This window comes from Paroedura picta, chromosome 1 (genome assembly GCF_049243985.1).
Source record: "Paroedura picta isolate Pp20150507F chromosome 1, Ppicta_v3.0, whole genome shotgun sequence".
Taxonomy (NCBI): domain Eukaryota; kingdom Metazoa; phylum Chordata; class Lepidosauria; order Squamata; family Gekkonidae; genus Paroedura; species Paroedura picta.
The window spans coordinates 21,229,034-21,239,688 of NC_135369.1; the positions used below are offsets into that span (position 1 = coordinate 21,229,034).

Below are 10,655 nucleotides of genomic sequence, written 5' to 3' on the forward strand. Positions count from 1 at the left end.
GTGCGGTTCTCTAACCAATTACCTATCCACCTAACTATCTGAAAATCCAGATTGCAGTCCTTCAACTTATCCATCAGAACATCATGGGAAACCTTGTCAAAAGCTTTACTAAAATCCAAGTAAATGACATCAACCGAATTTCCCTGATCCAGCAAACCTGTTACTTGGTCAAAAAAGGAAACCAGGTTGGTCTGGCAGGACCTGTTGGAGACAAATCCATGCTGACTTCCTTGGATCACCAAATTGTTTTCATGGCAACAGGCTAACAGAGATGGTTTGCTGCTGCCTGCCTCTGTCGCAAGCCTGGATTTCCTTGGTGGTCTCCCATCCGAGTACTAACCAGAGCTGGCTCTGCTTAGCTCTAGCTTCTCAACCAGGGTTTTGTGAAACCCTGGGGCTTCTTGGCAACCCTGGAAGGGTTTCTTGAATGGGTGGGAATTAATTTTTAAATATATTTTTAAAATGTGGTGACCATGATCTGGTGGTGACCATGATTACCCACCCCCTCCTCCCCAAATGGCCAATGAGGGGCCTGGAGGGGGTGGGAAAGTAGGGCTCCCAGGTGGTCATGTCCACAGCTCTGCTTCCCAACCATATTCTGCACAATTGCGCCACTTCTAGAGTTTCTCGAAGCCTGAAGAATGTTTCAGGGTTTTCTCAATGGTAAAAAAGGTTGAGAAAGGCTGTCTTGGCTTCTAAAACCTGGTGAGATCAGTCTGGCCTGGGTCATCCAGCTCAGACTTTATCTTGGATTTGATTAATGTGGGATGAAAGATGGTTCTGAATGAAGTCGGCTTCCGGCTACAGGCCTTTAAAATAAGTGATGATGGGTTGCACCAATGGTCCCCAACCTTTTCATCACCGGGGACCACTCAATGCCTTTTACTGAGGCCCGGTGGGGGGGGGTAGTTTACTCCTCTACTCTCAACCACTGCCCTAGCACTCTGTGATCGCCATGGTAATGTTTAAACATCCCTTCAAAATAAGATACAGACATGCCACAACAATGAAGTGTGTTGTAAAGGGCTGGGGGGGATGAAGTAAAGGGCCGGGGGGGGGGAGAGAAGGCGTCCTTCGGGGCCCACCTCCAGTTAGTCGAAGGACCACATGTGGTCCGCAGCCCACAGGTTGGGGATCACTAGATTGCACAATTCACCTATTTAAAAAAAACAATGGATGTTCTTATCTGTTCTAGGATTGCTGCCACAGATCTAATTTAATAAAGTTGGCAGTCATTATAGGGATGTAATAGAGCCTCTTGTGGCGCAGAGTGGTAAGGCAGCTGACATGCAGTCTGAAAGCTCTGCCCATGAGGCTGGGAGTTCAATCCCAGCAGCCGGCTCAAGGTTGACTCAGCCTTCCATCCTTCTGAGGTCGGTAAAATGAGTACCCAGCTTGCTGGCGGAGGGGGGGGGTAAACGGTAATGGCTGGGGAAGGTACTGGCAAACCACCCCGTACCGAGTCTGCCATGAAAACGCTGGAGGGCGTCACCCCAAGGGTCAGACGTGACTCGGTGCTTGCACAGGGGATACCTTTACCTTTTATAGAGATGTAATACAACATAACTATAATAAAGAGTTGTCTGTCCGTGGTACATGTCATTCCTCAGCCCACAAAGCCAGCAGCCTCAAAATCAGCTTTCAGAATGGCCCCGGACATTGCAGTGCCAAACATGAAGGGGATTAGATCATCCGGACTGGCATAATCACTCTATGTCCTTTGCTTGGGGCATCGGCGGTTGAAGGAACAATTAATCCCCAAAATAAAGCCAGGCATGTGGAATTCAGATCACTGGTCCAAGTTGTCTCTGCTCTCTCCCTTCCCCCACAAAGCTATTCACATTGAAAGGCATAACTCACCCCAAAATGAAGCCAGGAACCTAGACATTGGGCCACAGCCTTCTGAATGATTTGGGGGCTCTGCTTTGACAATTATGAAGAGAAATTGGAATATCCTGGCCAGGGCAGTGTGCGTAATCCCCCCCCCCCCCACACACACACAAATTCCTGCCTTAGCTGGCTGCAGCTGTCTGCTGATGACTTCCAGCAACCTCAGCAAGGGCCCTTGGAGGCCGGTGAGAAGCAGAGGTGGCCTCTCCAGAGCCTTCCTTGGGGGCCTCCCTTCCAAGCACCAACCTTTCTTCGCTTTCTGGACCTGACAAGACCAGGCTATATTGTATCCCCTTCCGTGGCAGGCCTAACTCACTAGAAAATAAAGCCAGAAATCTCAGCCACTGACTTCAGGATGATTGTGCGAACTGCAGTGCCCCAAAATCGTGGCACAGATTATCTGACAAGCCAACAAGGACAGGCTGTACAGACAGGGAGGGTGGGATCTCCTCTAACAAAACCAAGGAGTCATAACAGCTTCCCGTAGCTGTCACAGCCTGTGCGCTGTAGTGGTTATAGAGAGATGCTGCGAGACCTGGGTTTAAACCCTGATGCTGCGCTGGAAGGTTGCCTGGTGACACTGGACCAGTCACCCCTCTCAGCTAGGCCTACCTCACAGAGTTGTTGTGAAGATGAACTGGAGGATGGAAGAACAATGCAAGTGGCTTTGGGTCTTCTTTGGGGAGAAAGGTGGGAGACGACATTTGTTATATGTCTCATTCTGGCCATAGTTTGCCATAAAGGGTAATTTCTCTTGCTGTTGCTTCATCTGGTATTGCTGCCGCTCTTCTGGCAGGAGGCGCAAGGACAGAGTAGCAGGATTCACGAGCAGAGCTCCTACTACATTCAATATCACAGACTCCTACTCCGTTACTCATGAGAGAGCAACCCAAACAGTCATTTATTCTTGATCAGCTTAGCCAGCCGAATCAGCAGCAGCCTGGCATAATTTGTTAGGACTTTTTTGACTAGACTTGGCCTTTAGTCTCCCCAGAAAAGTAAGAGTCGCAGAGTTTTTGCAGAGCATTGGCAAAGGTTACCTTTTGTGGATTAGGCACAGATCCAGACCCACAGTGCTTTGAGGTTTAAAAGGAATAATCTTTACTAGAAAGATAATATATGAATATATATCATATTCATTTGCTTCAGTCAACTCACTGAAGCAGTGCACAAAAGTTTAGAAAGTAGTTACAAAGAAAGACACTGCATGCCCCTATGGCTGGGCTGCAAGCAGGGCTACATACCTACACAGCAAATAGAGAGCGCTGATAAGTAATGAAGGAGCCTTCCTCCTAGCAAGGTGCAGATCCTTGTCTTTTTGAAGAACAGGAAGTAGGAAGTGCCCCAACTTAAACAAAGGGATTTTCCAGGCATATGTGCCTGGTAATTTTCATTCCACATGGCTTGAAGAGCCAGTTTGGTGTAGTGGTTAGGAGTGCAGACTTCTAATCTGGCATGCCAGGTTCGATTCTGCACTCGCCCACATGCAACCAGCTGGGTGACCTTGGTCTCGCCACGGCACTGATAAAACTGTTCTGACCGAGCAGTAATCTCAGGGCTCTCTTAGCCTCACCCACCTCACAGGGTGTCTGTTGTGGGGAGAGGAATGGGAAGGCGACTGTAAGCCGCTTTGAGCCTCCTTCGGGTAGGGAAAAGCGGCATATAAGGACCAACTCTTCTTCTTCTTCTTCTGAAGTCCCTGAAATCCCAGTAGTGACCTTTCAGTGTCAGTAGTGAGCATATAGGTACAGTTTAACTGTTTAATGACTTGGCAACAATGCTGCAGGGCTGATTGCAATTACAACAGATTCCCAACTCTAGGTCAGGGAAGCTCTAGAGCAGGGGTAGTCAAACTGCGGCCCTCCAGATGTCCATGGACTACAATTCCCATGAGCCCCTGCCAGCATTCGCTAGCAGGGGCTCACGGGACTTGTAGTCCATGGACATCTGGAGGGCCGCAGTTTGGCTACCCCTGCTCTAGAGATTTGGCAGTGGAGACCTACGATTTGTCTCAGTATAAAGTAGCTTCATATACTAATTGAAAACTATTTGAGTTGGGTGTTTTTTTGTTTTAGTGTCCTGCAAGCATGATATCTAGACATCTTCCACCAGACATATAGACTCATAGGATCATAGAGTATGAAGGGGCCTCCAGGGTCATCTAGTCCAAACCCCTGCACAATGCAGGAACTCACAACAACTTGCCCACCCACAGTGACCCCAATTTCATGCCCAAGTGATCCCCCCACACACCAAAAATCTCCAGAATCCAGCCTAGCCTGGAGGGAATTCATCTACTATCCCACAATGGCATTCAGCAATTCCATGGTTATGCAAGAGGGGGTCACAAGAGAGAAACACTGACACATCCCTTCCTGCCCCCCCCCCCTCACGATCTACCTAAGTTCATACAATCCGCATTTCTGTCAGATGAATCTGTAGCCTCTACTTAAAAACCCCAACATATGTCCCCCTAAGACAAAAGAGATTAGGTTATACCATTGCTAGGATTGCCAACTTTGGGTCGGGAAATACATGGAGATTTGGGGATGGAGCCTGGGGAGGGACCTGAGCAGGGAGGGTGTTCTGCCATAGAGCCCATCCTCCACGGCATCCTATTCCTCCAGGGGAACTGATCTTGGTCGCCTGGAGATCATTTGTAACAGCGGGAGACAACCCGGACTGAGCAGAGACCCCAGCAGTAACTGTTGAGCAATTCACTTTCGGAAAATAACAATATCAATAACAACGGAGGGTCAAGAGAATGACGATAAAGCCGCTATACCTTGTAACAAGAACAGGACTGCAATCGGGGCGGAACGATTCTCGGCTGGGCACTTCGGGGTTAGGGGAGATGTTAGAGTGGTGTACCCGGAAATTGATCCTACGGGGCCGGAAGCAGGAAGTGCCTGTTTCTCGTGCTTCAGGCAAAGGGAGACGGTGCAGTTTCCCGAGCAGGTAACCGCAAAGGAGGGACTGGGCTGGGCAGGATAGGATACAATGGTGGAGTTCAGGAGGAACGGGATTAAAAATACACACTGTGCAGAAATCCTGGCCTCTCTTTGCGGAAATCCGAAACTCCGGGAGATTTAGGGGCCGAACCTGGGGAGAGGAGAGTTTGGGAAGGGAAGGTACTCCGGAGCTGGTGCCTTCTGAAGTAATCCCAGGAGAACACCAGGCCCCACCTGGAAGTTTGGCAGCCAATGGGATAATAAAATTTTGCCTACTTTAGAAAGGTTTGGTAAGGTGTAGATGATATCCTTGAAACTCTTTGAAACCTGGCACTTAAAGCAGATATGTATGCTTAGATTCAAAACAAGTTAAATAAAGGTGATGTTTTTTTTTAATCCACGTGCTGCGTGAATGGCCTGTGGGGTTGATTGGGCTAGGCTGGGGTGATAGCCATGAGCTTAGGCATGATAGATCATCACTGGCTATTCACCTTCATAGGTAAATGTTCATAGAAAGTGTTTAACTCTGCTCCCTGATGCTGGCTGACTTGCTAGGGAGCTTCCAAGAGACATCTAGCTACCCTTATAAGTGGAGTGCTCAGCTATGACTAAGGGAGCCCTTGGCCTGATCCAGTAAAGTGTCCTAGAGTTAAAAATGTTAGAAAATGAACTGAAATGCTCAGGATGTTGCAGTCATGTTAGTAGGAAAGGGGGAGGGGATCACTTGCAGAGAATGATCTGGCTGTGGTAAATCACATGCTTCCTCTCTCACCCCACCTAACAATCTTTCAGCTTTTTCCAACTTGTGAATGTCCCAGAGAGTGAAATCAACGCTGGATCCACAGCCCCTGAACTCAGATGACCTTGGCTGTCCCTGGAAACAGGTCTGCTTTTCTGAGACCTCAAACTTGTGGAACATCTGCCCATTTCTTACAGGAGGATAAGTCAGAACTGACTGATCCTTCTTCAACTTGTAAGATCCGGCAGGCAGATTTCTTCACTGGCTAAATGGCTAAGTGTACTGAGGCGCTACCAGTAACTGGAGACAAATAACTGGGGAAAACATGAAGGCCAGAGGCCTCCTCTGTTGTTGGTTTCCCGCATCTGTACTGCCTCCGAAGAGTTTGTAGTGATAGACCTTTATCTGCATTTGAAGTCTCTTTTCCCTTCAAGGAAAAGTTCTTTTTTGGACCGTCCTTGTTATTTTATTGTATTTACATTTATAATTGCCTTTCTTATGAAACTCAGGGCAGATTATGCATTCTAAACCAATGCAATCAATAGCATGAGACATCCAGTAAGCAATGCTGACAGTTTCATAAGATTTGGATAAGGAGAGGTGGGGTGGTATAGAGCTTTGATGACCACCAGTCCCTGGACTTCAAACAATTTGGTTTGTGGAACTCTAGAAGGCTCTGGAGTTGCCAATAATGAAGCACTGTTGGCCTCATGAACAAAGGAAGAAGAGTTGGTTCTTATATGCCACTTTTCTCTCCCCGAAGGAGGCTCAAAGCGGCTTACAGTCGCCTTCCCATTCCTCTCCCCACAACAGACACCCTGTGGGGTGGGTGAGGCTGAGAGAGCCCTGATATCACTGCTCGGTCAGAACAGTTTTACCAGTGCCGTGGGGAGCCCAAGGTCACCCAGCTGGCTGCATGTGGGGGAGTGCAGAATCGAACCCGGCATGCCAGATTAGAAGTCCGCACTCTAACCACTACACCAAACTGGCTCACTACACCAAAAGTATGTGATAATAGGTGTGCCACCCACTCCCATGTTCTAACCGCTAGGCAGCATGCTTTCTGCCATTTGGACATCTGAAGGGTCTCCATTGCTACTCACTTCACTCTTCTAACTTGTTGCCTTAATTCTTCTGACTTGCAGCCTCCCAAAGCACAAGCACGTCCAGAAAGCTATTTCTCACCTCATGCAGTCAACAGGGATTCCATTCCCCAGGGCTAACTGAACAGCATGTCCCAAGCCACAAAGCGCAAACATGTGGTGAAGGAAGTCTTGGAGGAATATGTGGTGCCTTCAGAGCAGCAGCAAATTGTCCGGGTGAGAATGGAGTGCCCTAGCCTGGGTAGCCGGGGCTGGCTCTGCTGATGCTAGAGCAAGGAGGGTGTGATGGCACCTGGGCCCCCTTCCTTACTGCAGTCTCCCTGGCATCCATCGCTTTTTGTCCATTCATTTTCTATAATCGTCAGAGAAAGGTGTTTGGAGATTTCAAGGACTGGTGAAATGGGGGGAGGGGGTGACGACGAGGAAAACAGCTCCATCTGCTCACTCTTCATTTAAATCCAGCCTTTTGTAATTATCATGCTTATATCATACAGCTGTTTTTAACTGCTGTGCTCCATGCATATTACCTTTGTACGACAGCCCTTTAAGGTAGCCACCATGTCACTCCAGATGAGGGATAAAGCTTGAGAGAACACAGCTTGCCTAAGGTCACCTTCAGTGGCAGAGAGTTCAAAACAGGGCTTCCCCGATTTGGCTGCCCACTCTTAGCTACTGTATTGCACTGACTCTTATGGACCATTTCTCCTTGGTCTCTTGCAGGTGCTGGGGACTCCAGGCAATAACCTCCATGAGGTTGAGACGCCGGAAGGGGCCAGGTTCCTTGTGAGCATGCCCACCAAATTCCGCAAGAACATTTGGATCAAGAGAGGTTGGTGTGGGACGCAGTTGTGTGTGTGTGTGTGTGTGGGAGGGAGGTTCTCAGTTGCTTAACCTTGCCTTCCCCCACCCATGCCAAAATAGCCTGTCCCAACAACATCTGCCCTGTCTTAGGTGACTTTCTGCTGGTGGATCCCATAGAAGAAGGGGAGAAAGTAAAAGCAGAAATCAGCTTTGTGCTGTACAAGGATCACATTTGCTACCTGAAGAAGGAAGGGTACTGGTAAGTGGGAAGGGGGGGAATCAGTTTTCTCCTCTCGGACTAGCTTGAAGGAAGGGGAATTTAAGTCAGTGCACCTGGTCAAATTTGGAGCCCCTACTTCCCATGACTGTTGCCATTGCAGAGCTGGATCTGTCCTTGTTGGCTGATTCCGGGCCTGTGAACAGCCCATCTGTTGCAGAGGCCTTCCCTACCCAGTTCTGACTTGTGGTTGCTTTGGCTGGCCTTACAAACCCCACCAGTATTTCCCAACATGGCCCAAAGCTTTTTGTCTTTGTCTAAATGGATTACATTTTGCATTGTACCTTTGCATCCTTAAAAGGTAAAGGTATCCCCTGTGCAAGCACCGAGTCATGTCTGACCCTTGGGGCCCTTTAGTGTTTTCATGGCAGCTACAAGAGGCTCATAAGGTAAAGGTATCCCCTGTGCAAGCACTGGGTCATGTCTGACCCTTGGGGTGACGCCCTCCAGCGTTTTCATGGCAGACTCAATACGGGGTGGTTTGCCAGTGCCTTCCCCAGTCATTACCGTTTACCCCCCAGCAAATTGGGTACTCATTTTACCAACCTCGGAAGGATGGAAGGCTGAGTCAACCTTGAGCCGGCTGCTGGGATCAAACTCCCAGCCTCATGGGCAGAGCTTTCAGACTGCATGTCTGCTGCATTACCACTTTGCACCACAGGAGGCTCTCTGCTTTTTCTGGGATATAAGGGGTCTGCATTTCTGAGCAAGCAGGGGACTTGGTAGCCAGCACTCACAGTTAAAGCTGTGATTTAAAGCTGGAAATATTGGTCTTTTAAAGGTGCCACGAGACACGAATATTGCAGTATGTCCCACTACCTCTCCCATTTTTTCAAAATTTCTGCAGGCCTACTGCCTTCTTATCTGATGCTTCAGAAACTCAGAGCAGCGCTAAAGACAGGTAAGGTTTTGGGTCAAGGTTGGGTTGGGAGCAAAGAAATGTCTTGAGTCCCCTGCCATGGCTAGAAACTGGGAGTTGGTGTCACAGCTTCCAAAAGCCTACACAGGATCCAGGTGGAGCAGAGTTTGGGTTGGTGGTGACCTTTTGTCTCTAGTATTCTGATGGGAAGTCCATGGGCCTGGGAGCTGGAAGCCTTCAGGCCAGAGAAGCAAGGGCTTGGCAGCTGGCAGTCCCTGCTAGAGCTCCGGTTTCCTATTGGAATCCTTCAAAACAAGTTGCTCTTTAAAAAAAAGAGAGAGAGTTTCTGCCCTTTTAACAGAAGCAGGCCTTATGCAAAATGGTTTTTAACTGTCCCCAACAGGGAAGGAGCACAAAGCCCCCCACGTTCTGTAGGGGAGGACGACTCCGAGGACGACGACAGCGACTTGTTTGTGAACACAAACCGCGTGAATTACGGCTACACAGAGAGCGAGGACAGCAGCGATTCGGAGGAGGAGGAGGAGAAGTGACTGGGCGTGGTGCTGGCAGCAGAGGCCAGGCTGGACCTCCGGACGTTCCTGCCTCTTCCTGCGGACTGTCATTCTTGGACAGAGGGGTCTTCTCCCAGGAAGGCCAAGCCATGCTGGAACTTGGACTAGCTGTTGTGGACGGAATGGACACTCTACAACACTGGGCAGCCTTTTCCCTACCTGAAGCCCCCTTCTCCAAGAGTGCTTTGCTCTGGCCTGGCCTGGACGCTTTTGCTGTTATCGTCCCAGTTCATTTCTCCTGCCTCCTTTTTGCCTTATTTAATAAAAACGGGGTCCAGCCCAAGAAGTGGTCATGCGTGGTGAGAGTGGGCGACTGAAATGACCACACCCTTCAAGCAGCTAGTCACCCAGCCAGCCCCCTAAAGCAGCGGTAGTCAAACTGCGGCTCCTCCAGATGTCCATGGACTACAGTTCCCATGAGCCCTTGCCAGTGATCGCTCATGGAAATGGTTGTCCCTGGACATCTGGAGGGCCGCAGTTTGATTACCCCTGCCCTAAAGGTTTTCAGTGGATTTCGTAAGAGGGAGGGGGAGGGAGAGCTTTTACATTTGAGGTTATTTTGGGTGGAGGCAGCAAAGCCCTTTTAAAAACTTGCCTGCAATACACCCCTTCTGTGTGAAGGATAACCATTCCCACTCTGTTTTTACCAAAAATTACTGCTTCAGGTACTGGGGGTGAACGCTGGTACAGATTGCAGCTAATTTGGGTTTATCAACTGCAGGCGAGCAGCCAAAAGCAGCAGAGTTTGACAGCTCTGTTATTATGATGATAGAAGGGCGCCCACTTCTATCCAGGCCAAAAAGGATTAGTGGATTAGTGCATTTGCCATTAACAATGGGGAAAACCCCCACCTCCAGTTCTGAGGAATTTTAAAGCTCCCTGGCTAGTGTTTGGGTGGGAGACCACCCAGGAAGTCCCCGGTTGCTATGCCGAGGCAGGCAGTGGCAAACCACCTCTCAAGGTCTCATGCCTTGGAAACCCTGCAGGGTTGCCACTGATTGGCTACGACTCGGCAGCAGTGTCCACCACCAGACTATTTACCCCTTGACTGACATCAGTGGCCAGAACCTGCTCCTGGTCTTTGGAGACCAACCTGGACCAGGGTTCATGGCACAGTACAGGTGGCAGCCTGCTTGCTGGAGCCAGAAACAGAAAACACCCGTCACCTACAAGATTAGCATATCAGGGTGACAGGCACCAGCCCAACTTCCCTGACACACTAGTCCTCATAAGAGTTCTCTTTCGTATGTAAGGTAAAGGTATCCCCTGTGCAAGCACTGAGTAATGTCTGACCCTTGGGGTGACGCCCTCTAGCATTTTCATGGCAGACTCAATACGGGGTGGTTTGCCAGTGCCTTCCCCAGTCATTACCGTGCGCTATTATATGTGCTCTTTGGGGCGTGATCTATGTACACTTTTGTCCCATTCATCCCCTGTGTTCTGTTGTACAGTAACTGCTCAAT

At 49.2% G+C, this 10,655-nt stretch overlaps 1 protein-coding gene and 1 long non-coding RNA gene across 3 annotated transcripts in view; one reads left to right on the forward strand and one right to left on the reverse strand.

The window, feature by feature from the left end:
• The window catches only part of LOC143832082 (uncharacterized), a 21,817-nt gene extending 17,086 nt beyond the window's left edge, over positions 1–4,731 (reverse strand). The window contains exon 1 of the long non-coding RNA XR_013229085.1: positions 4,676–4,731. This is a non-coding gene — a long non-coding RNA (uncharacterized LOC143832082). The remainder of the gene's footprint in view (positions 1–4,675) is intronic.
• A 21-nt stretch (positions 4,732–4,752) lies between these two features.
• EIF1AD (eukaryotic translation initiation factor 1A domain containing) lies at positions 4,753–9,478 on the forward strand. Of its 2 annotated transcripts, XM_077325906.1 has the most exons (7): positions 4,775–4,848; positions 5,634–5,725; positions 6,726–6,899; positions 7,404–7,512; positions 7,635–7,743; positions 8,609–8,662; positions 9,024–9,478. In XM_077325906.1, exons 3-7 carry the CDS (start codon positions 6,813–6,815, stop codon positions 9,169–9,171), a joined length of 507 nt encoding a protein of 168 aa, XP_077182021.1. In that variant the 5' UTR covers positions 4,775–4,848; positions 5,634–5,725; positions 6,726–6,812; the 3' UTR covers positions 9,172–9,478. The 2 variants fall into 2 exon arrangements, with proteins under 2 accessions (XP_077182032.1, XP_077182021.1); XM_077325917.1 differs by lacking the exon at positions 6,726–6,899 and having other exon boundaries at positions 4,753–4,848.
• Positions 9,479–10,655: the final 1,177 nt, after the last annotated feature.

Excerpts from the sequence above, each read along its gene's own strand:
- EIF1AD (XM_077325906.1), top strand. The coding sequence starts at position 6,813 with ATGTCCCAAGCCACAAAGCGCAAACATGTGGTGAAGGAAGTCTTGGAG. Across the intron at positions 6,900-7,403 it reads AGCAGCAGCAAATTGTCCGG|GTGCTGGGGACTCCAGGCAA; the intron begins GTGAGAATGGAG and ends GGTCTCTTGCAG. Across the intron at positions 8,663-9,023 it reads CAGAGCAGCGCTAAAGACAG|GGAAGGAGCACAAAGCCCCC; the intron begins GTAAGGTTTTGG and ends TGTCCCCAACAG.